The following is a 25275-nucleotide window of genomic DNA, read 5'->3' as shown; positions in this document are numbered from 1 at the left end:
GTTGTGTCCACTGGTGACTTGAACAGTAAAATGGTCAACCTGGTTACTCCTGTGATGTCAGCTCTTGCACACTGGTGTAACAGGGATAACCCTGGCTGAAGTGCCTGCCGCGATCGGTGGGAGAGGTCTCACTGGCGCAGGGGGAGAGAGGTTGCTGCCACGATCAAGGAGAGGATGGGGTTGCTCCCATGGAAGGGAGATGGGTCACTGCTGTGATCAGGGAGGGAGAGGGGTCACTGCCACAGGGGGAGAGGGATCACTGCTGAGGGGTGGAGAGGGTGAAGATAGTGGGGGTGCCGCGAACTGCCGCTGCTGTAAATGCCACTCCAGTTCGCAGCGAGGCTCAATGTTCTTGGCAGCAGGACGTTGCTGAGGAGACGGGGTGCATGATTGATGGGGTGGGTGTTGATTGACAGTGGGGTGGTGACTGACGGGGCAAGGATGACTGACGGGGGAGGTGATTGATGGTGGGTAGTGACTAACGGGGGGATGACTAACGGGAGGGTGACTGACAGGGGTGGTGACCTACAGCCGGAGGGAAGGTGGGGTAAGACTGTGAGAGATGGGAAAACTGATCTAAAATTATGAACATGAAGGAAACTAAAATTCATACATCAGTTAATGGCTGTAACCAGTACAAACAGGATGAGCTTGGGAATTAGGATGCAGGAAAGCAGAGTCAGCACGATTAACATAAGAATCTTCTAGTCTTTGTGACAAGATCAATGAGCCACCATAAGAATAAGATAATGAGCGGTAAGGAACAATAGAATGTAGGAAGTTGAGGTAGTCTGGATAGACAGAAGTGCCAAGTTCTACATATCTAATTAGTTAACCTTACACAGATATACAAAGTTATACATATTAAATTAGTCAACCCTAGACAGGATGAGCCAACTCTACATACCAAGAGACTGTAGCTCCGAGAATCAGGAAGGTGTGAATAAGGACAATAACATGAAGGGACACCGACAGGATACCCCCTGGTCCTCCAAGTATACTGAAACTGCATGTAGGCAGGAAGGATTGCCTCTGCCAAACCCATCCAGGGGGCAGAAGAATGTAAGGGGGAGGGTATTCTGATACTGAAATTTACTGTATAAAAGTTGGGTGAGCCCCAGTGTATGTGTGTATTCCCAGGGTAAGGGGAAGCACCCAACTTTGCATTGTTGTTGTAATAAATGTTCTTTGTTCTCAATATTTGTCTCGAGCAATTTCTTTAAAGGTACTTCTGTTTCTAACAAGACTGACTAATGATAGTTCCCCTGAGTGTGTGGTGCATCACCTACCGCGTCATCGCGGAGTGAGATCGCCCTTAAATGGGTGGGTTGGCGATTTAATGGGTCGATCTCCCAGCAGCTTAAAAGGTGCTCCCAGCACCTTTGTCCCAGTAATTGCACCCAGGTCCTAGGAGGGTGACCCAGTGCTGCAGTTTCAAAGAGTCTAGTGGTGAGGCCAAATTTGGAGTATTGTGTGCGGTTCTGGTCACCAAATTTCAGGAAGGATATCGGTAAGATTGAAAGAGTGCAGAGAAGATTTACTAGGATATTGCCAGGTCTTCAGGAGTTGAGTTACAGGGAAATATTAAACAGATTGGGACTTTATTCCTTGGAGTGTAGAAGAATGAGGGAGGTTTGATAGAGGTTTACAAAATTATGAGGGGTATAGGCAGAGTAAATGCTTGAAGGCTCTTTCCACTTAGATTAGGAGAGATAAGTATGAAAGGACATGGCTTTTGGGTGAAGGGGGAACATTAGGGGGAACTTCACTCAGAAAGTGGGGCAAGTGTGGAACGAGCTGCCATCCGACGTGGTAAATGCAGGCGATCGGAGATTCAGTGGGGGAGCATGATCAAATTGTGCCAGGATTAGACAGGGGCTGGAGATGGGAGGGTGGTTGGAATGTACAAAGAATTGCTGGAGGGGCTCAGTTCAAAATTCCAGCACCTTTGAGCTAGGGGCAGAAACCCAGGAGCAGCTGTCACTGGGCTGGCCTGTGGGAGTTGTTTCAGGACCAGCTGATCAGAATCCAGGACTAGTATGTTCTAGTGCCGAGGAAGGACAGGGGCGGCGAGGCACGAGTACCTTGAATGACAAGAGAGGCCGTGAACAGTCAAAAAGAAAAATCAACGCATAGGTAAATTTCAGGAATCACGTTGCTCTCCATTGCAGGCAAAATCTTCGCTAGGATTCTACTAAATAGAATAATACCTAGTGTCGCCGAGAATATTCTCCCAGAATCACAGTGCGGCTTTCGCGCAAACAGAGGAACTACTGACATGGTCTTTGCCCTCAGACAGCTCCAAGAAAAGTGCAGAGAACAAAACAAAGGACTCTACATCACCTTTGTTGACCTCACCAAAGCCTTCGACACCGTGAGCAGGAAAGGGCTTTGGCAAATACTAGAGCGCATCGGATGTCCCCCAAAGTTCCTCAACATGATTATCCAACTGCACGAAAACCAACAAGGTCGGGTCAGATACAGCAATGAGCTCTCTGAACCCTTCTCCATTAACAATGGCGTGAAGCAAGGCTGTGTTCTCGCACCAACCCTCTTTTCAATCTTCTTCAGCATGATGCTGAACCAAGCCATGAAAGACCCCAACAATGAAGACGCTGTTTACATCCGGTACCGCACGGATGGCAGTCTCTTCAATCTGAGGCGCCTGCAAGCTCACACCAAGACACAAGAGAAACTTGTCCGTGAACTACTCTTTGCAGACGATGCCGCTTTACTTGCCCATTCAGAGCCAGCTCTTCAGCGCTTGACGTCCTGCTTTGCGGAAACTGCCAAAATGTTTGGCCTGGAAGTCAGCCTGAAGAAAACTGAGGTCCTCCATCAGCCAGCTCCCCACCATGACTACCAGCCCCCCCACATCTCCATCGGGCACACAAAACTCAAAACAGTCAACCAGTTTACCTATCTCGGCTGCACCATTTCATCAGATGCAAGGATCGACAATGAGATAGACAACAGACTCGCCAAGCCAAATAGCGCCTTTGGAAGACTACACAAAAGAGTCTGGAAAAACAACCAACTGAAAAACCTCACAAAGATAAGCGTATACAGAGCCATTGTCATACCCACACTCCTGTTCGGCTCCGAATCATGGGTCCTCTACCGGCACCACCTACGGCTCCTAGAACGCTTCCACCAGCGTTGTCTCCGCTCCATCCTCAACATCCATTGGAGCGCTTTCATCCCTAACGTCGAAGTACTCGAGATGGCAGAGGTCGACAGCATCGAGTCCACGCTGCTGAAGATCCAGCTGCGCTGGATGGGTCACGTCTCCAGAATGGAGGACCATCGCCTTCTCAAGATCGTGTTATATGGCGAGCTCTCCACTGGCCACCGTGACAGAGGTGCACCAAAGAAAAGGTACAAGGACTGCCTAAAGAAATCTCTTGGTGCCTGCCACATTGACCACCGCCAGTGGGCTGATAACGCTTCAAACCGTGCATCTTGGCGCCTCACAGTTTGGCGGGCAGCAACCTCCTTTGAAGAAGACCGCAGAGCCCACCTCACTGACAAAAGGCAAAGGAGGAAAAACCCAACACCCAACCCCAACCAACCAATTTTCCCCTGCAACCGCTGCAACCGTGTCTGCCTGTCCCGCATCGGACTTGTCAGCCACAAACGAGCCTGCAGCTGACGTGGACTTTCTACCCCCTCCATAAATCTTCGTCCGCGAAGCCAAGCCAAAGAAGAAGAAAGATAGTTGGACAGGGTTTTTGAGGAATATAAGGATTGTAGGCAGGTCATCAGGAAGACTATGAAACGTCCCTGGTGAACAAGGTTAAAGAAAATCCCAAGGCACTTTGAAACACTTTAAAAGCATAAGGAGAACTAGGCAGACGATAGGAGTGTTGCTTCAGTGTTTACGAAGGAGGACATGAAGAATAGAGAGAGCAGTGTGGGGAACGCTCATGCTCTTGGGCATTTTGAGAAATGGCGGTACTGGGTCTCTTTAAAGAGTATTAAGGTGGGTAGATCCCCGGCACCTGGTGGGATGTAACCCAGGTACTGAAAGAGGCAAGAGTGGAGCTTGTTGGGGCCTTGATGAAGATCTTGGTGTCCTCACTAGCCATCGGCCAGGTCCTGGAGGTCTGGAGAGCAGCAGGCACTTGAACCTTTGTTCAAGAAGGGATGTAGGGATGCGTCAAGAAAACCGGTGAGCTTCATGCCAGTGGAAAGGGTTCACCAGTATTTGGAATGGCACGATCAGATCAGACAGCATGGCTGTTTTATTGTGAAACAGATATCATTCCTGCACTGCACAGGCCCTTCAGCCCACAATGTTGTGCCAACCTATGCAAGCCAACTCCACAGTCTAACCCTTCCCACCTTCCACCCCATAACCGTCTAATTTTCTTCCATCTGTGTGTCTATCTAAGAGTCCTTTAAATGGCCCCATTGTACCAGCCTCCACTGCCACTGCCCCTGCCAATGCATTCCAGCTACCCGCCACTCTCTGTCCTCTGACATATCCCCGAAACGTTCCTCCTCACGCCTTAAAAAGGTGACCTTGGGTATTTGCATTTGCTGCCCCAGGAGAGTGGTGCTGGTTGTCCACCCTACCTAAGCCTCTCATAATCTTATACAAGGCACCTCTTATTTTCCGTCGTTCCAACGACAAAAGCCCTAGCTCTTTGCTTCATTTGACATGTTCTCCAATCCAGGCAACATCCTGGTAAATCTCATCTGCGCTCCCTCCAAAGCGCCTACATTCTTCTTACAATGAGGCAACCAGAACTGAAGGGAGCACTCCAAATTAAGTTTGAAGTTTATCTCCTCTTTGAGCAGTCCAACAGGTTATCTCCCAACATACATTCTTGGTTTCATGGCAGAAAGTGGAAGGTTGTTTATCAGGCTGGAAGCCCATGGTGTACCACATTGGAAATTAATGAGACCCCCGTGTTCAGTTTTACTGCTCTTTGTCACCTATGTCAAGATGAAAATGTACATATCACAATCACCAAGGTTGCAGATAAAGTGCCCGCTCTTGTAGGTGGCGAAGACGGTTGCCAAAGATTGCAGCAGGGTCTTGATCGGTTGGCCAGAGGAACAGTTGATAGAATTTAATACATAGAAATGTAAGGTGCTGCATTTTGAGATGTCTAAAGTGGATCAGACCTACACAGGGATCTGGGGAATGTCACAAAGCAGAGGGATCAAGCAGTACAGGGACTTAGTCCACTGAAAGTCACAGGTAGATAAGGGGTTCAAAAAGGCTTTCAGCCCATTGACCTTCATCAGTTAATGTTGAGTCCAGAATCTGGGGAGTCTTGTTGTTGCAGTTATATATTGGTGGGGCCCCACATGTCTAATTTTGGTAACCGTGCTGCAGGAAGGATCTTGCCAACTAGGAGAGGGTGCAGAGAAGATTCATAAGGATGTGACCTGAGCTATTGGATAAGCAGACTAGGGTGTTACCCTTGGAGCACAAGGGCATGAGGGGTGATGATGTGTACATCATGTGAGGAATCAATTGGATGAACACAGAGGGTCTTTCACCCAGAGAAGGGAAATCGGTGACTGGAGGTCATGGGTTTACGGTGAGGGGAAAGATTTACAGGGACCTGAGGGGTAACCTTTTACATAGGGTGCTGTCAGTATATGGAATGGTTGCCAGAGAAGATTGTAGAGGAAGGTACCATTGCAATGTTGAATATTGGACAGATTCATGGTGAGGATGGGTTTAGAGAGATATGGGCCAAATAAAGGCAGGTAGGACGAGTGTGGGTGGGACAGTTTGGTTGGTGTGGGGAAGCTGGGTTGAAGGGCCTGTATCCACACTGGATGACTCTAAACAGCAGTGTAAAGAGCCTGATTACAATGAGAAGGAAGATCAATGAGGACCAAGCAAGGACAGCGTGAGAGCACTGACGTGGGGGTTCATTCAGGAGCCTGATGGCTGCAGGGAGGAAGCTTTTCTAAAGCCTGTTGGTGCAGGTTTCCCACACCTGAGCCTTGTTCCCAATGGGAGGAGGGAGAAGATAGGGTGTCTGGGATGTGATGGGTCCTTCAGCGGGAGATGGAGATCACGGAGGGGAGAGAGGGTTGTGTGATGTTCTGAGTTGACTCACCATCTTCTACGGCTTCCGATCTTGAGCAGGATATGTCATGTGATATCAATTAGATTCTTTTGGAAGAGGGGGCAAAGTTCATTGATGAGGGTAAGGATGTTGTCTACATAGACTTCAGCAAGGTATTTGACAAGGTCCCTCGTGGCTGATCCAGAAGGTACGGAGACATGGGATCCAGGTTCCTATAGCCTGTTGTATTCCCTAAATACAGGTCAGGTTCAGATGTGGGCAAAGAAATGGCAGATGGGGTTTAAGCCAGACAAATGGGAGGTGTTGTACTTCAGGAGGTCTAGGTTGGGCGAACTTAGATGGTTAATGAGTCTCATATGCAGAAGGATCTGGGGGTCTAAGTCCATAGCTCATTAAAAGTAGCTGCTCAAGCAGATCGGAGGTAAAGAAGGTGAGTGGGCTTCCTTGGGTGGGACATTAAGTTGGAAGTGGTCACTTTGCAGCTACAGGGGCCGGACTCAGGCAAATGGGATGGCTTTGGTCAGTATGGACAGGTTGGGCCGAACAGCCTGTTTCCATACTGCACAACTCCACACCCTTATGACGATGACTCAAAACTTTGCTCAGGCTGCACTTAGAACACTTTATGCAACACTAGTCTTCCCATTAGATGCAAAGATGTGGAGGCTTTGGATAGAGAACAGAAGATGTTCCCAAGTTCAGAGGGGTCAAATGGAGGCAGCAGAGATTTAATTTAATTTAGCAGAGTGTTTGGCATACACATGATGAGCTGAATGGCCTGTTATTGTGCTGTACTGTTCTAGGTAGGAGTATTTGTCAGGTGAATCACACCTGAAACCAAAACAGGAAATACTTGAGTACCTCTCACACACAACTCACACACTGATCACACACCAGAGTTGACATAAAAACAGCAATTCATTGCCCAGTAAAACAGGTTCCACAGGTGTGCCACAGAGCTCCAAGCACAGGGAGTAGATGGAGCTTCACTCTGTGCTGACACAAAACCCAGGAGTATGTGATGACATGGTGTAGAGGGAACTTCCCCTGGGTCTGACCCATGCCACGGGAGGATGTGATGGGACGGTGTAGAGGGACTTTCAGGATCCAAGCCCTGTAAGTGTGTGATGGGATGGTGTTGAGGGACTTTCACTCTGTGTCTGATCCAGGCCATGTGAATGTGTGAGAGGACAGTGTAGAGGGAGCTTCACTCTATGTATGATCCAGGTCCTGTGAGTGTGTGATGGGTCGGTGGAGAGGGAATTTCACTCTATATCTGATCCAGGCCCTATTAGTGTGTGATTGGACAGTGGCGAGGGAGTTTCACTCTATGTCTGATCCAGGCCATGTGAATGGTGACGGGATATTTTAGAGGGAGTTTTACTCCATGTCTGATACAGGCCCTGTGAGTGTGTGACAGGTCAGTGGAGAGGGAGTTTCACTCTATGTTTGATTCAGGCCATATGAGTGTGTGACGGGACAGTGCAGAGGGAGTTTCACTCCATGTCTTATCTAGGTCCTGTGAGTGTGTGACGGGACAGTGGAGAGGGAGCTTCAGTCTATGTCGATCCACGCCCTGTGAGTGTGTAACGGTATGGTGTAGAGGGAGCTTCACTCTATGGCTGATCCACGTCCTGTGAGTGTGTGAGGGAACGGTGTAGAGGGAGTTTCACTCTATGTCAATACAGGCCCTGTGAGTGTGTGACGGGTCAGTGGAGAGGGAATTTCACTCTATATCTGATCAAGGCCCTGTGAGTGTGTGATTGGTCGGTGTAGAGGGAGCTTCACTCTCTGTCTGATCCAGGCCCTATGGGAGTGTTGACGTGACAATGTAGAGGAGTTTCACTCCATGTCTGATCCAGGCCCTGTGAATGTGTGATGGGATGTTTTAGAGGGAGTTTTACTCAATGTCTGATACAGGCCCTATAAGTGGTTATGGGACAGTGTAAAGGGAGCTTCACTATATGTCTGATCCAGGCCCTGTGAGTGTGTAACAGGACTGTGTAGAGGGAGCTTCACACTATGTCTGATCCAGGCATTGTGAGTGTGTGACAGGACAGCATAGAAGAAGCTTAAATCTAGGTCTGATCCAGGTCCTGTGAGTGTGTGGCGGGACGGAGTAGAGGGAGTTTCACTCTATGTCTGATCCAGGGCGTGAATGGTGACAGGACGTTTTAGAGGGAGCTTTACTCCATGTCTGATACAGGCACTGTGAGTGGTTACGGGACAATGTAAAGGGAGCTTCATTATATGTCTGATCCAGGGCCTGTAAGTGTGTGACAGGACAGTTTAGAGGGAGTTTTACTCCATGTCTGATACAGGCCCTGTGAGTGTGTGACAGGACGGCATAGAAGGATCTTAAATCTAGATCTAATCCAGGCCCTCTGAGTGTGTGACGGGACGGTGTGGAGGGATCTTCACTCTATGTCTTATCCAGGTCCCGTGAGTGTGTAACAGGACTGTGTAGAGGGAGCTTCACACTATGTCTGATCCAGGCATTGTGAGTGTGTGACAGGACAGCATAGAAGAAGCTTAAATCTAGGTCTGATCCAGGTCCTGTGAGTGTGTGACAGGACGGTGTAGAGGGAGTTTCCTGCTATGTCTGATCCAGGCCCAGTTAGTGAGTGATGGGACAGAGTAGAGGGAGTTTCACTCCATGTCTTATCTAGGTCCTGTGAGTGTGTGATGGGACAGTGGAGAGGGAGTATCACTCTTTGTCTGATCCAGGCCCTTTGAATATGTGTCGGGATGGTGTAGAGAGAACTTCACTCTACGAATCATCCAGGCCCTGTGAGTGTGTGACGGGATGGTGCAGAGGAAGCAAAACTCCATGTCTTATCCAGATCCTCTGAGTGCGTGACGGGACAGTGAAGAGGGAGCTTCAGACTATTTATAAATAAGGCGCTGTGAGTATGTGATGGGACGGTGGAGAGGGAGGTTCGACTATATTTGATCCAGGTCCTGTGAGTGTGTTGACGTGACAATGTAGAAGAGTTTCACTCCATGTCTGATCCAGGCCCTGTGAGTGTGTGAAGGGACGCTGTAGAGCACACATGTCAAACTCTGGCCCGCGGGCCAATATTTGGCCCGCAAGATCATATCAAAAGTGTATTAGAGGTGGCCCACTGGCCGCTGTGCCAGTATAGCGCATGCACAGTAACCGCTGTGTCCCAGGGTGAGAGAGAGAGAGAAAAATCATGGTCCTTGAAAAGTAGTGGTGGGTGGTTTTATAAACATGCTGTCGTGTCCCCCCCGCCCACCCCCCCCTACCGCAGTGCGGCCTGGCCGGTGTCAGGGGAAGCCAAGGCCGCTTCCCAGCGCCCGGAACCCCAGTGGCACAGCGTTTCTTGGAGCTGCAGATGGAGTTGGGACGCCGGAGGGAAGATTGGGGCTCCCCGTCGGGCGTTGGGGGCGCCGGCCGCCGGCCGCCCTGCGCCTTTCCACCGGACCAGCAGCGGGTGCCCGGAGTACACGTGGAAAGCGAGGCTGGTCAGGCAGGTAGGGTGGAACACCCCGCCAATCTCGGGAGTGGCGTGGGCTGGATCGGGATTAGCCGCGCTCACCTGCTCCTCCACCGCTGACCGGGATCGCAGCGCGGTCCTGAGCGCAGAGACTGCCCTGGAAAGGTCCTGGGACACCGGCACGGAAAGAAAAGGGGGTCCGGGAGAAACTAGCAGGTCAAGGGGGGTCCGGGAGAAACTCAGCAGGTCAAGGGAGGTCCAGGAGAAACTCAGCAGGTCAAGGGGTGTCCGGGAGAAACTCAGCAGGTCAAAGGGGGATCCGGAAGAAACTCAGCAGGTCAAAGGGGGATCCGGGAAAAACTCAGCAGGTCAAAGGGGGGTCCGACATAAACTCAGCAGGTCAAGGGGGAGGGGTCCGGGAGAAACTCAGAAGGTCAAGGGGAGGGGGTCCGGGAAAAACTCAGCAGGTCAAGGGGGGTCCGGCAGAAACTCAGCAGGTCAAGGGGGGATCCGGGAGAAACTCAGCAGGTCAAAGGAGGTCCAGGAGAAACTCAGCAGGTCAAGGGGGGTCCGGGAGAAACTCAGCAGGTCAAGGGGGGTCTGGCAGAAACTCAGCAGGTCAAGGGGGGTCCAGGAGAAACTCAGCAGGTCAAGGGGGGTCCAGCAGAAACTCAGGGGGGGCCTGACCTCGCCAGGACCGTTGCCCACTCCCCCTCCCTGCCGCAGGCCGACCCGCGACTCACGGTGACGGGGCCGCTGATCCGCCGAGATGCTGCCCTGCAGCGAGAGCCGATGCCCCCGCACTGTCGTTGTCCAACCCGATTGCCCGCAAACCCCGCCCTCCCGCACACAGGCCTGAGTAAGTATTATGAACTTTAATCTCAGGATAAAATGATCTTCCAATAGTTTCATGTCACAGTGATAAATATATTCCTGGTTAAAAATGGTCCTGCACCTGGATACAAGCTCATTAGGCATAAAACTTGAAAAGTGTGTAAATCAAAGGATATCTGTACCAATGGAAAAAGGGCATGGAAAATAACCCTGCTAGAGTTCATGCCCACAATCAGTCACCCATTTGATTGTTTCAGGAATCATGTTATTCTCCCACATTCTCAATAGCCCTCAGATTTTACTATTCGACAGCACACTAGCAACATTTGACAAATCCTCTATAGAGAAATATTATTTATTGAATATTTTATTCCTCATTTGTTAATGTTTCTGGAAAGAGTTTATCCAAAACTATTATTAAACATTTATTTTAATAAGAAAAAGTTTAACATTACATATGTTGAAAGAAGAGAAAACATGCAGATGTTGTTGAAAATTTTCAATAAATATTTAGTTCGGCCATCGACTTAGTCCAAGTTTTTAATTTTGGCCCTCCGTGAATTTGAGTTTGACACCCCTGCTGTAGAGGGAGTTTCACTCTATGTCTGATCCAGGCCATGTGAATGGTGATGGGATGTTTTAGAAGGAGTTTTACTCCATGTCTGGTACAGGCCCTGTGAATGTGTGACGGGACAGTTTAGAGAGAGCTTCACTCTAGTGTGTGACGGGACAGTGGAGAGGGATCTTCAGTCAATGTCTGATCCAGGCTCTGTGAGTATGTGACGGGTCGGCATAGAAGGGGCTTAAATCTAGGTCTGATCCAGGCCCTGTGAGTGTGTGACGGAACAAAGGAGAGGGAGTTTCATTCTATGTCGAAATGGGCCGTATGAGTTTGTGACGGGACAGTGTAGAGGTAGTTTCCTTCTATGTCTGATTCAGGCCTAGTGAGTGAGTGATGGGACTGTGGAGAGGGAGCATAGTTCTATGTCTGATCCACGCCCTGTGTGTGTAACAGGATGGTGTATAGGGAGTTTCCTTTTATGTCTGATCCAGGCCCTGTGAGTGTGTAATGGGATGGTGTAGAGGGAGTTTCCTTCTTTGTCTGATCCAGGCTCTGATAGTAAATGATGGGATGGTGGAGAGGGAGCTTCACTCTATGTCTGATCCAGGCCCTGTGAGTGTGTAATGGGATGGTGTAGAGGGAGTTTTCTTCATATCTGATCCTGGGCCTGTTAGTATGTGATGGGATGGTGGAGAGGGAGCTTTGACGATATCTGATCAAGGCCCTGTGAGTGTGTGACAGGACGGTGTAGAGAGAGCTTCACTCTATGGCTGATCCAGGCCCTGTGAGTGTGTGACGGGATGGGATAGAGGGATTTTAAGTCCATGCCTTATCCAGGCCCTGTGAGTCTGTGACGGGATGGTGTAGATGGAGTTTCACTCTATGTCCATCCAGGCACTTTGAGTGGTGATGGGACGGTGTAGAGTGAGTTTTTCTCTATGTCAAACAAGGCTCTGGGAGTCTGTGACGGGTCTGTGTAGACAGAGTTTCAAACTATGTAGATCCAAGCCCTGTGAGTGTGTGATTGGATGGTGTAGAGGGTGTTTCACTCTATGTCTGATCCAGGCCATGCGAATGATGACGGGACATTTTAGAGGTAGTTTCACTCCATGTCTGATACAGGCCCTGTGAGTGGTTACAGGACAGTGTCAAGGGAGCTTCATTATATGTCGGATCCAGGCCTTGTGAGTGTGTGACGGTATGGTGTAGAGGGAGTTTCACACTGTCTGATCCAGGCCCTGTGAGAGTGTGACAGGATGGGGTAGAGGAATTTCAGTCCATGTATGCTTCAGGTCCTGATAGTGTGTGACGGGACAGAGTTGAGGGAGCTTCACTCTATGTCTGATCCAGGCGCTGTGAGTGTGTGACGGGACGGTGCAGAGGTAGTTTCACTCCATGTCTTATCTAGGTCCTGTGAGTGTGTGACGGGACAATGGAGAGGGATCTTCAGTCTATGTCGATCCAGGCCCTGTGAGTGTGTAACGGCATGGTGTAGAGGGAGCTTCACTCTATGGCTGATCCAGGCCCTATGAGAGTGCAATGGAACATTGTAGATGGAGTTTAACTCTATGCCGATCCAGGCCCTATGAGTGGTGATGGGACGGTGTAGAGGGCATTTTTTTCTATGTCAATCCAGATCCTGTGTATATGTGACTGGACGGTGTAGAGGGAACTTCACTCTACATCTGATCCAGGACCTTTTAGTGGTGATGGGACGGGTAGAGGGAGTTTCACTCCATGTCTGATACAGGCCCTGTGAGTGTATGACGGGACAGTGAGGGAGCTTCACTCTACAACTGATCCAGGCCCTGTGAGTGTACAACGGGACAGTGTAGAGGGAGTTTCACTCCGTCTTATCCAGGTCCTGTGAGTGTGTGACAGGACAGTGTAGAGGGAGCTTCACTCTAGGTCTGATCCAGACCTTGTGAATATGTGACGGAACAGGGTAGAGGGAGCTTCACTCTATGACTGATCCAGGCTCTGGGAGTCTGTGACGGGTCAGTGTAGAGGGAGTTCCACTCTATGTAGAATCAAGCCCTGTGAGTTAGTGACAGGACGATGTAGAGGGAGCTTCACTCTACTTCTGATCCAGGCCCTTTCAGTGGTGATGGGATGGTGAAGAGGGAGTTTCACTCCATGTCTGATCTATTCCCTGTGAGTGTATGATGGGACAGTGGAGAGGGAGCATCAGTCTATGTCTGATCCAGGCCCTGTGTGTGACGGAACGATGTAGAGGTAGTTTAACTCCATGTCTGATCCAGGTCCTGTGAGTGTGTGACAGGACAGTGTAGAGGGAGTTTTATTCTATCTAGATCCAAGCCCTGTGAGTGTGTGACAGGACGGCGTAGAGGGAGTTTCCTTCTATGTCTTATCCAGGCCATTTGTGTGGTGATGGGACAGTGTAGAGGGAGTTTCACTCCATGTCTGATCAAGGCACTGTGAGTGTGTGACAGCACAGTGGAGAGGGAGCTTCAGTCAATGCTGATCCATGCCCTGTGAGCGTATTATTTAGGTAAGTGTCGAGGGAGTATCATTCTATGTCTGATCCAGGTCCTTTGAGTACGTGACGGGATGGTGTAGAGAGAGCTTCACTCTATGACTGATCCAGGCCCTGTGAGTGTGTGACGGGATGGTGCAGAGGGAGTTTCACTCCATGTCTTATCCAGGTCCTGTGAGTATGCGATGGGACAGTGGAGAGGGAGCTTCAACTTTATCTGATCCAGGCCTTGTGAGTGTCTGACGGGATGGTGTAAAGGGAGTTTCACTCTATGTCAAACCAGGCACTGTGAGTGTGTGATGAGACGGTGTAGAGGGAGCTTCACTCTACGACTGATCCAGGCTTTGTGAGTGTGTCACGGGATGATGTAGAGAGAGCCTCATTCTATGTCCGATCCAGGCCCTCTGAGTGTGTGACGGGACGGTGGAGAGGGAGTTTCACTCCATGTCTTATGTAGGCCCTGTGAGTGTGTAACTGAACGGTGTAGAGGGAGTTATCTTCATATCTGATCCTGGGCCTGTTAGTTTGTGATGGGATGGTGGAGAGGGAGCTTCACTCTTGTCTGATCCAGGCCCTGTGAGTGTGTGACGGGTCGGTGTAGAGGGAGCTTCACTCTACGACTGATCCAGGCCTTGTGAGTGTGTCACGGGATGGTGTAGAGAGAGCTTCATTCTATGTCCAATCCAGGCCCTCTGAGTGTGTGACGGGACGGGATAGAGGGAGTTTCACTCCATGTCTTATCCAGGTCCTGTGAGTATGCGATGGGACAGTGGAGAGGGAGCTTCGACTATATCTGATCCAGACCCTGTGAGTGTCTGACGGGATGGTGTAGAGAGAGCTTCACTCTACGAATGATCCAGGCCCTCTGAGTGTGTGACGGTACGGTTCAGAGGGAGTTTCACTCCATGTCTTATGTAGGTCCTGTGCGTGTGTGATGGGACAATGGAGAGGGAGCTTCAGTCTATGTCGATCCAGGCCCTGTCTGTGTGTAACAGCATGGTGTAGAGGGAGCTTCACTCAATGTCTGATCCAGGATCTTTTAGTGGTGATGGGAAGGGTAGAAGGAGTTTCACTCCATGTCTATCTATGCCCTGTGAGTATATGATGGGACGGTGTCGATGGAGATTCATTCTATGTGGATCCAGGCCCATGTATATGTGACTGGATAGTGTAGAGGGAGTTTCACTCTATTTCGATCCATGCCCTGTGAGTATGTGATGGGACGCTGTCGAGGGAGTTTCACTCTATGTCTGATCCAGGCCATTTGTGTGGTGATGGGACAGTGTAGAGGGAGTTTCACTCCATGTCTTATCCAGGCCCTGTGAGTGTGTAACGGGATGGTGTAGAGGGAGCTTTGCTATATGTTGGATCCAGGCCCTGTGAGAGCATGATGGGACAGTGTAGAGGGAGCTTCACTCTACAACTGATCCAGGCCCTGAGAGTGTGTGAGGGGACGCTGTGGAGGGAGTTTCTCTTCCATGTCTTATCCAGGCCCTGTGAGTGTGTGACGGGACAGTGTAGAGGGAGCTTCACTCTTTGTCTGATCCAGGCCCTGTGAGTGTGTGACGGTACGGTGTGGAGGGAGTTTTACTTCCATGTCTTATCCAGGTCCTGTGAGTGTGTGACGGGATGGGGTAGAGGGAGTTTCACTCCATGTCTTATCCAGGTCTTGTGAGTGTATGACGGGACAGTGCAGAGGCAGCTTCAGTCTATGACTGATCCAGGACTTGTGTGTGATGGGACGGTGTAGAGGGAGTTTAATTCTATGTCTGATCCAGGCCCTGTGAGTGTGTGACGGGACGATGTAGAGGGAGCTTCATTCTACGACTGATCCAGGCCTTGTGAGTGTGTGACGGGACGGTGTAAAGGGAGTTTAATTCTATGTCTGATCCAGGCCCTGTGAGTGTGTGACGGGACGATGTAGAGGGAGCTTCATTCTACGACTGATCCAGGCCTTGTGAGTGTGTGACGGGACGGTGTAAAGGGAGTTTTACTCCATGTGTTATCCAGGCCATGTGAGTTTGTGATGGGACGGTGTTGAGGAAGCTTCACTCTATATCTCATCCAGGGCCTCTCAGTGTGTGACGGGATGGTGTACTGGGAGCTTCACTCCACATCTGATCCAGGCCCTTTGAGTGGTGATGGGATGGTATAGAGGGAGTTTCACTCCATATCTGATCCAGACACTTTGAGCGTGTGATGGGACGGTGTAGAGGGAGTTTGACTCCATATCTGATCCAAGCTCTGTGAATGTGTGACGGGACAGTGGATAGGGGAGCATCAGTCTATGTCTGATCCAGGCCCTGTATGTGACGGAATGGTGTAGAGGTAGTTTAACTCCATGTCTGAATCAGGTCCTGTGAGTGTACGACGGGACGTTGTAGATGGAGTTTCACTCTATGTAGATCCAAACCCTGTGAGTGTGTGACGGGACAGTGTAGAGGGAACGTCACTCAACGTCTGATCCAGGACCTTTTACTGGTGATGGGATGGGTAGATGGAGTTTCACTCCATGTCTGATCCAGGTCCTGTGAGTGTATGACAGGACGGTTTAGAGGGAACTTTGCTCTATGTCGGATCCAGGCCCAGTGAGTGTATGATGGGACAGTGTAGAGGGAGCTTCACTCTACAACTGATCCAGGCCCTGTGAGTGTGTGACGGTATGGTGTAGAGGGAGTTTCACTTCCATATCTTATCCAGGTCCTGTGAGTGTGTAACGGGACAGTGGAGAGGGAGCTTCACTCTATGACTGATCCAGGTCTTGTGAGTGTGTGACGGGACGGTGTAGAGGGAGTTTCACTCCATGTCTTATCCAGGCCCTGTGTGTGACGGGACGGTGTAGGGGGAGTTTAATTCTATGTCTGATCCAGGCCCTGTGAGTGTGTGATGGGACGATGTAGAGGGAGCTTCACTCAACGTCTGATCCAGGACCTTTTACTGGTGATGGGATGGGTAGATGGAGTTTCACTCCATGTCTGATCCAGGTCTTGTGAGTGTATGACGGGACAGTGGAGAGGCAGCTTCAGTCTATGACTGATCCAGGACCTGTGTGTGACGGGACGGTGTAGAGGGAGTTTAATTCTATGTCTGATCCAGGCCCTGTGAGTGTGTGACGGGACGATGTAGAGGGAGCTTCATTCTACGACTGATCCAGGCCTTGTGAGTGTGTGACGGGACGGTGTGGAGGGAGTTTTACTTCCATGTCTTATCCAGGTCCTGTGACAGGACAGGACGGTGTAGAGGGAACTTTGCTCTATGTCGGATCCAGGCCCAGTGAGTGTATGATGGGACAGTGTAGTGGGAGCTTCACTCTACAACTGATCCAGGCCCTGTGAGTGTGTGACGGGACGGTGTAGAGGGAGTTCCCTTCTATGTCTTATCCAAGCCCTCTCAGTGTGTGAAAGGACGGTGTAGTGGGAGCTTCACTCTACATTTGATCCAGGCCCTTTGAGTGGTGATGGGATGGTGTAGAGGGAGTTTCACACCATATCTGATTCAGACACTGTGAGCGTGTGATGGGACGGTGTAGTGGGAGCTTCACTCTAAGTCTGATCCAGGCCTTGTAAGTGTGTGTCCGAACGATGTAGAGGGAGTTTCACTGTATATCTGATCCAGGCTCTCTCAGTGTATGAAGGGACAGTGTAGACGGAGTTTCTTTCGATGTCTGATCCAGGCCCTGTCAGTGTGTGATGGGACGGTGTAGAGTGAGTTTTAGGACAAATCTGTGCTGCTGGTGTTACAGTTTCCCACACACATTGCAACGGTGTTTATGGTCTGTTTTGAGATCTGTGCTTGGATTACCTCTGCAGTCTGTGTGTTCTCAATGAGATGTGAGATGGGTTTGTGGGATTTGGTAATTGAGGGTTGACAACGTGGTGGGTTCATTTGGAGCCCATCTCATCCTGACTAACACAAAGGAACAAAGACTGCAGAGAACCTGTGTGTCACAAATTTGCTGACACACCCCATTCCACATTCACCACAGGCTTAGCGATGTCAGCTTTTAGTGTGGGTGTCAGCCTCTCTCAACTATCTCCTTACCTCTCCATCCATCTGCTCTCTCCCCCTGTATCTCTTCAGCTCTGTCTATTCCCCCCCCCACCGCCCCTCTCTCTCTCTCTCTCTCTCTCTCTCTCTCTCTCTCCCCCTCCCCCCTCCATCTTCTTCCACATCCATCATGTGATCCTGACTTAGATCTCTGGACAACAGGCCTTTTAGCCCAGCGAATCCATCTCAGCCCTTTATCGTCAATCTGACAAGCTTGACAGAGCTGGGGCGTTTCTCTGTGGAACCTCAAAGGATGAAGGATGATTTAATAGATTATGAGGGGCTTTGACAGGGTGGGCAGCCAGCACCTTTGCCATGAGGCAACGCTGGCAAACACCAGAGAAGATCAGTTTAATGTGAATGCGGGAACATTTAGGGGAGATGTCAGAGATAGGCTTGTACACAGAGTAGTGGCTGCCTGGAATGGATGGCTGGAGGTGTTGCTGGAGGCTGGTTCAGTAGGGACATTCAAAGACTTAGATAGACACATGGATACCCACAAAATCAAGGATGATGCGTATGATGGAGGGAAGGATTAGATTGTCGTGGTGTAGGTTTCCATGGGTCAGCACAACATCATGGGTTGAAGAGCCTGCACTGTGCTAGGATGTTCTATGTTGTCCACTGCCCCGCCCCCAGTGGAGCTCCCTCACCCTCCCGCCACCCCCAGTGGAACTCCCTCACCATCTCACCCCAGTGAAGCTCCCTCATTGTCCCTCCCCAGTGGAGATCCCTCAACATCCTAGCCCACAGAGCAGCTCCCTCACCACCCCACCTCCAGTGGAACTCCCTCAACGCTCCTCCCCATGGGGCTCCCTCACTGCTCCTCCGCCGATGGAGCTCCCTCACTGCCCCTCCCCAAGTGGAGCTCAGCACCCCTCCCACCCACTCAGTCTCTCCTTGTGAATCCTCCCGCCTCCCAGTGACCCACCGAACCATTCCCTGATCGCCCTAACCCATGGATACATCTCAGATTCTGCACTGTGCTCCAGCTGAGGTGCCACCCACAGCCCATCTACTCGGCCTGACTCCCCCACCAACACCCCATCTGCTCGACCTGACTCCCCCACCCACACCCCATCTACTCGGCCTGACTCCCCCACCCACACCCTATCCACTCGGACTGACTCCCCCACCAACACCCCATCTACTCGGCCTGACTCCCCCACCCACACCCCATCTGCTCGACCTGACTCCCCCACCCACACCCTATCCACTCGGACTGACTCCCCCACCCACAGCCCATCCACTCGGCCTGACTCCCCCACCCACCCCCATTTGCTCGGCCTAACTCCCCCACCCACACCCATCTACTCAGACTGACTCCCCCCACCCACACCCCATCCACTCAGACTGACTTCCCCATCCACACCCCTCGATGGTGAGGACCATCTAGGATTTTACTTCTGTCCCTGTGTGCTGGCCCCGGTATGGAGAATGTCATCTCCCTCCATACCCCACCATCTCCCTCCATACCCCATCCATCCCTTCGCACCCCACCACCTCCCTCCTCACTCGAGCCCTCCTACAGCACAACATCCCTCCCTCCATCCCCACCCCTCCCTCCGTATCCCACCTGCCTCCATACCCCACCCCTCCCTTTGCAACCCACCACCTCCCTCCATTCCCCACCCCTCCCTCCACACCCTATCCATCCCTTTGCACCTCACTACCTCCCCCTCACTCGAGCCCTCCTACTGCACCCCACCACCTCCCTCAAAATCACCACCTCCCTCCTCACTCCACCCTTCCCTCCAACCCTACCCATCTCTCTGTTCACAAAACAATATTTGTCTATTCCCCACTGCAGAACAGGGGCTTTCCCTTATTAACTCCACCCAGTTCTGACTTCACCTGTCTACTCACATTTCTCCTGTTTATAAATGGCACTGAGTTGTCCGCAAACCTTTCCCCTGATGCTGCCCGACCCACTGTTCCTCCATTTGCTTGCTTTTTACTCCTGATTCCAGCATGTGCAGTCTTCAGTGCCCCACTCCCTCATTTCTCCTCCCCATCTCTCTCAGTGAGGGAGCTGCTTTGTGGAGGGAGATGCTCTGTGGGTGGGTCAGTGAGGGAGCTGCTTTGTGGGAGGGTCAGTGAGGGAGCTGCTTTGTGGAGGGAGCTGCTCTGTGGAGGGACAGTAAGGGAGCTGCTCTGTGGCTGGGGCAGTGAGGGAGCTCCCTGTGACTCAGGTTGGAGTGTTGAGCTGTGATTTGCTGACACTGTGGGAAACATTTTGTGGGGAGGGAACAAAGTACAAGTCAGGGCTCTCTGCCAATCCCGGCAAGTCCTGTCCTGTCCCGAAGACTGCTCGCTCATTCCCATCGCCTGCACCATCACAGCGCCCTCCACATCAGAACCCCAGGTCACCGTGAACCCCAAACACAGCCCCTCAGAGTCACAGGTCACTGTAAACCCCAAACACAGCCTTTCAATGTCACAGGAAGGACCACCCACTCCAGACCCACTGCATTCAAAGGCACCTTAAGTGGACATGAAGGTGTGGGGAACAGACCGTCCCCTCCTCACCCCCAAACTTAACCAGCCCCCATTTACATCCTAAAGAGCCCAGAGAGAGCTCAGGACATGCGAGGAGTGGGTGGTCAGGGTGGATGAAGACACGGGGGGGGGATCTGGGACCAAGGGGATGAGAAGTTGGGGGAGTGGGAGAGGAGCAAGGTAATGGAGGAAGTGAGGGGATGGGATGGAGAGGAAATGGGGAGGGGGAATAAGGAGGCAGGTAAGTGAAGGGTTGAGGGGATGGGGAGGAGTGAATAAGGAGATGGTTAAGTGAGGGGATGAGGCCAGGGGCGAAGGGAGGGTGAATGAGAGGACGAGTGAGTTAGGGGATGGGATGAAGGGAGGGGACGAGGGGATTGGAGGTGCAAGAGGACGGGGTTGGGGAGGTCAGGATGGATAAGGAGATGTAGGGGTTGAGAGGGTCGGGCATATGAAGGAGCGGGGATGGGGTGAGAGGAAGAGGAGGACTGTACAGGCGGGGGGGTGAGGGGGCAGGGCAGTGAAGGGATGTGGTGAGAGGGGGTGAGTGGGGTTGAGGAGGGTAGGAGGGAGGGGTTGTGGAGGGGGTGGGTGGTGAAACACTGCACTGAGAGCTGGTTCACTGTTGCCATGTTGGTATCAGTGTGGCAGTGTAAGCCGTTTCCATACCACCTGACTCAGCACCAGTTCTAATTATCATCTTAAATTGCAGAAAAACACAATCGCTAAAAGCGAAATAATTCAGGGGGAGTGGAGAGAACAACAGATCCTCAGAATAAAAACAGACTAGCAATTACTGAGAGATTGTGCTTCACTCAATAATACCTCTGATTAAACAGGTCTGGGAGTGTGTGACAGGTGTAATGGGCCGTCATAGTGTGAGCTTCACTCTGGGTCTGACTCGTGCCCCTGGAGTGTGTGACAGGACAGTGTAGAGGGACCTTCACTCTGGCTCCAACATGCCCTGGGAGTGTGTGACGGGACAGTGTAGAGGGAGCTTCACTCTGGCTCCGACGTGCCCTGGGAGTGTGTGATGGGACAGTGTAGAGGGAGTTTCACTCTGAGTCTGGCTCGTGCCCCGGGAGTGTGACGAGACGGTGTAGAGGGAGCTTCACTCTGGCTCCGACTCATGCCCTGGGATTGTGTGATGGGACAATGTAGAAGGAGCTTCACTCTGGCTCGATTCGTGCCCTGGGAGTGTGTGACGGGACGATGTAGAGGAAGCTTCACTCTGGATCCGACCCGTGCCCCAGGAGTGAGTGACGGGACGGTGTAGAGGGAGATTCCCCCTGAGATTGACCTTTTTTAGTCCTTTAACAAAGCTGGTTTACACAATGATGAGATGAAATCACCTGCATATAGTATCACAGTACTATTTACAGGTTCTAATTATAACACGGTCGTCAGTGTCCAGAACACACTCGAGCCCCTGTGGTGCCTAAGAGAAATCCACCCAATGTACCCATTGATGAAGGTAGGGCAGTGGATGTGGTCTATATGGATTTTAGTGAGGTTTGAGGTAGGCTCATTCATAAATAGATAAGGCTTGGGATCCAGGGAAACTTGGCTGCTCAGATTTGGAACTGGTTTCCCTTCAGAAAGCAGAGGGTAGTAGAAGATGGGGTGTATTCTGTCTGGAAGTCGGTGACCAGTGGCATTCTGCAGTGATTTGTTCTGGGTCTTGAAGGTTGGTAGAGTTGTGGATAGTCTGGAAGGTTGCAAGGTTTAAGAGGGACATTGATAGGCTGCAGAACTGGGCTGAGAAATGGCAGATGGAACTTAACCCAGATAAGTGTGAAATAATTCATTTTGAAAGGTTGAACTTGATGGTGGAGTACGTGGTTAATGGTAACATTCTTAACAGTGTGGAGAACAGAGAGATTGTGGGGTCCAGGTCCACAGGTCCCTCAAGATTGCCACACAAATGAATAGGAGGGTTAAGAAGACCAATGGTATGTTGGAAGTCATTAGTCGGGAGATTGAGTTTAAGAGCCATGAGGTAATGTTTCAGCTCTATAAAATTCTCTGGTCTGACCACACAGTTGCATTCAGTTCTAGTCACTTCTTTACAGGAAGCATATAGATGCTTTGGAGAGGGTGCAGAGGTGTAGAGAGAGCTTCCACCTTGGTCTGACCTGTGTCCCAGGAGTGTATGATGGGATGGTGTAGATGGAGGTTCCCCCTGGGTCTGACCCATGCCCTGGGAGTGTGTGATGGGATGGAGTAGAGGGAGCTTCCCCCTGTGTCTAATCCATGCCCTGGGAGTGTGTGATGGGACGGTGTAGAGGGAGCTTCGCTGTGTGTCTGACCCATGTCCCAGGAGTGTGTGACCAGGCAGTGTAGAGGGAGCTTCCCCCTGGGTCTGACTAATGCCCTGGGAATGTGTGACGGGACGGGGTAGAAGGAGCTTCCCCCTGGGTCTGACTAATGCCCTTGGAGTGTGTGACTGGACAGTGTAGAGGGAGCTTCCCCCTGGGTCAGACCCGTGCCTCAGGAGTGTGTAACAGGAGGGTGTAGAGGGAGCTTCCCCCTGGGTCTGACCCGACTCCTGGGAGTGTGTGACCGGATGGTGTAGAGGGAGCTTCCACCTGGGTCTGACTAATGCCCTTGGAGTGTGTGACGGGACGGTGTAGAGGGAGCTTCCCCTGGATCTGACTAATGCCCTTGGAGTGTGTGACGAGACAGTGTAGAGGGAGCTTCCGCCTGGGTCTGACCCATGCCCCGGGAGTGTGTGACGGGACAGTGTAGAGGGAGCTTCTCCCTGGGTCTGACCCGATTCCTGGGAGTGTGTGATGGGATGGTGCAGAGGGAGCTTCCCCCCGGGTCTGACCCGTGCCCCAGGAGTGTGTGACGGGACGGTGTAGAGGGAGATTCCCCCTGGGTCTGACCCGACTCCTGGGAGTGTGTGACCGGATAGTGTAGAGGGAGCTTCCCCCTGGGTCTGACTAATGCCCTTGGAGTTTGTGACGGGACAGTGTAGAGGGAGCTTCCCCCTGAGTCTGACCCATGCCCCGGGAGTGTGTGACGGGACGGTGTAGAGGGAGCTTCCCCCTGGGTCTGACCCGACTCCTGGGTGTGTGTGACCGGATGGTGTAGAGGGAGCTTCCCCCTGGGTCTGACTAATACCCTGAGAGTGTGTGTGTGGTAGGAGGGTGTAGAGGGAGCTTCACTCTGTCTGACCCACGGTGGACCTCCCGATTACTCAGCATCATTTCCTGTGGATTTGGAACAGGTGGATGGTGAGCCATATTAAACTCAATGGGTTGCATGATCCAACTTGCTCTGGGCCCGTCATCAGACAGAATTAATTCACATTTCTTTGTTTTTCTGCCTTTCCTTCTGTCTGTTTCTCTGTCTTGCTCTGCCTCCATCACCTCCCCCCCCCCCCACTCTCTCACATCCATTCCCCCATCCATCTGCATCCCTCACAACCTTACCTTGGCTCTTGTTTCCATTGCCCCCTCTCCCATGCCTCGTTCCCTCTGAGCATCCTCAAGACCCCCATGCTGTGAGCTTCCCCCAGAACCTTACCTGAAGGGATGAGGAGGAGGACGAGGAAGGCTGACAGCTGGCTCATTGCCCGGCACTGGGTCCAGTCTTTGGAAAGTTTTGCTCAGACAGTAGTAGATGGGCTGGCAGAGGGAGCAGTCTCCAGGTCTCAGCCCATGGGCTGGGGAGAGAGAGAGACAGAGGAGGAGAGGGAAGTGGGGAGAGAAAGGGGAAGAGAGAGAGGGAAAGGGGAGAGAGAAAGAGGGGAGGGAGAAGGAGAGGATGAAGCAGAGAGGGAGAGAGGGGGGAAGAGAGGGGAGGAGAGTGGAAGAAGGGAGAAGAACAAGGAAAGAGAGAGAAAATAGGGGGAGCAGGAGGGAGAGCAAGGAGCAAGGGGGATTGGAGGGTGAGAGACTGGATGAGAGAGGGTTGTGAGTTAAGGGAAGAGATGGGGTAGGGGAGAGAGATAGAGAAGCAGAGAGCAACAGAAGAATGAGTGGGAGAAAAAGAGAGAAAGAGAACATAAGAGAAGGAAGGAGAGGAAGTTGTGGTTGGACAGGTGAGAGTCACGGTGAGTCTCACTGGCGATGGCAGTCGTCACTGCTCCTTGCTCTTTCTCTGAGGCAGAAGGCACCGAGGAGCCGAACTCGGGGCAGCGGAGGGTCCTGTCCCGGACCAAGTGGAGCACAGAGCTGTGCCTGTCTGGCACCTTCCTGTGGCTGTGACAGCCCCACCTCTGTCTCACCCACAGCAGGCACCTCACTTGCCCGACCTGTTCCCTCTGACCTGAGGCTCTGGGAGAAGGGCGGTCCCAGGGAGAGGCTTCACCTGCACGGCAGGTGTCTGTTAACCCCTTCCCACCCACCTGTCCCAGCAGGAAGGATGCTTTTCCCCTGAGGGATAGGGGCTTCTCTCCCCAGAGGTGGAGACTTCTCTTGGGGGAAGTGGGCTTCTCCCTCAGGGGGGGGGGGGAAGGGGGGAAGAGGGTTTCTTGCTCGGGGGTTTGGGCTTCACTCTCATGGAGAGGATGTCTTTTCCCTGAGGGAAGGAGGGGAAGGAGTTTCTCCCTGGGAGAGGGGGCTTCTCTCATCAGGAGGCTTCTCTGTGGGGGAGGGGTCTTCTCTATGGCATGGGGGGCTTCTCCCCCGTATGGAGAGGAGGGCTTTCTGCCGTGGAGTGAGGGGTCCAGACCTCACTGCCTGAAGGGGTGGTGAAAGCAGAGACTGTCATAACACTCAGGAACTACCTGGACCAGCTCTCTGATCACTGAGTGCCAGGTGCCTGGAAATGGGGCGTGTGGGAGGCCAGGTGAACGGAAGAGTCTGAAGTGGGTGATTGTAACAGTAAAAAGGTTCAGCAGGGAGTTGATCCTCGCTGCCTTCCTCCAAGGAGGAGGGTGATGTCTCCAGTGGGTGGGAGGAGCAGGGTGGAGATGAGGAAGAAGTGGAGGCGGTGTGGCCTGGGTCAGTGGGAGGCTGCCCAGTCTAGGAATTGGATAGGGATGGGCTAGAGAAGGGAGAATCCTGGGGGTCCTCATACAATGGCTGTGAAAGGGGAGCAGGTAGGCACAGGGGCAGGTTTTGAAGGTGGTCCTAGTCAGAGAAGTCCACTGCAGGACCAGGGTTGATTGGTGAGAGGACAGGCCTTTGGTGACATGGCTGATTCACAAGAGATGGGACAGATTGGGAGATCATTCCATTGAGTTGGGACTGGACACAGATTGGGAGATCATTCATTGAGTTGGGACTGGACACAATGGGAGATCGTTCCGTTGAGTTGGTACTGGTCGCAGATTGGGAGATCATTCCATGGAGTTTGGACTCTGGACAC

General features: G+C 51.8%; 1 protein-coding gene across 3 annotated transcripts in view; it reads right to left on the bottom strand.

Annotated features, from left to right (window-relative positions):
- The window catches only part of LOC138764835 (nectin-4-like), a 46028-nt gene extending 21744 nt beyond the window's left edge, over positions 1-24284 (bottom strand). The window contains exon 1 of one of the 3 annotated variants that reach the window (XM_069941165.1): positions 23488-24284. In XM_069941165.1, coding sequence (XP_069797266.1) covers positions 23488-23533 — 46 coding nt within the window. In that variant the 5' untranslated portion in view covers positions 23534-24284. The remainder of the gene's footprint in view (positions 1-23487) is intronic. The other 2 variants (XM_069941167.1, XM_069941166.1) reach the window with 2 other exon arrangements.
- Positions 24285-25275: the final 991 nt, after the last annotated feature.

Source organism: Narcine bancroftii, chromosome 5 (assembly GCF_036971445.1).
Source record: "Narcine bancroftii isolate sNarBan1 chromosome 5, sNarBan1.hap1, whole genome shotgun sequence".
NCBI classification, from domain to species: Eukaryota; Metazoa; Chordata; class Chondrichthyes; order Torpediniformes; family Narcinidae; genus Narcine; species Narcine bancroftii.
This window is presented reverse-complemented; position numbering and strand designations above follow the sequence as displayed.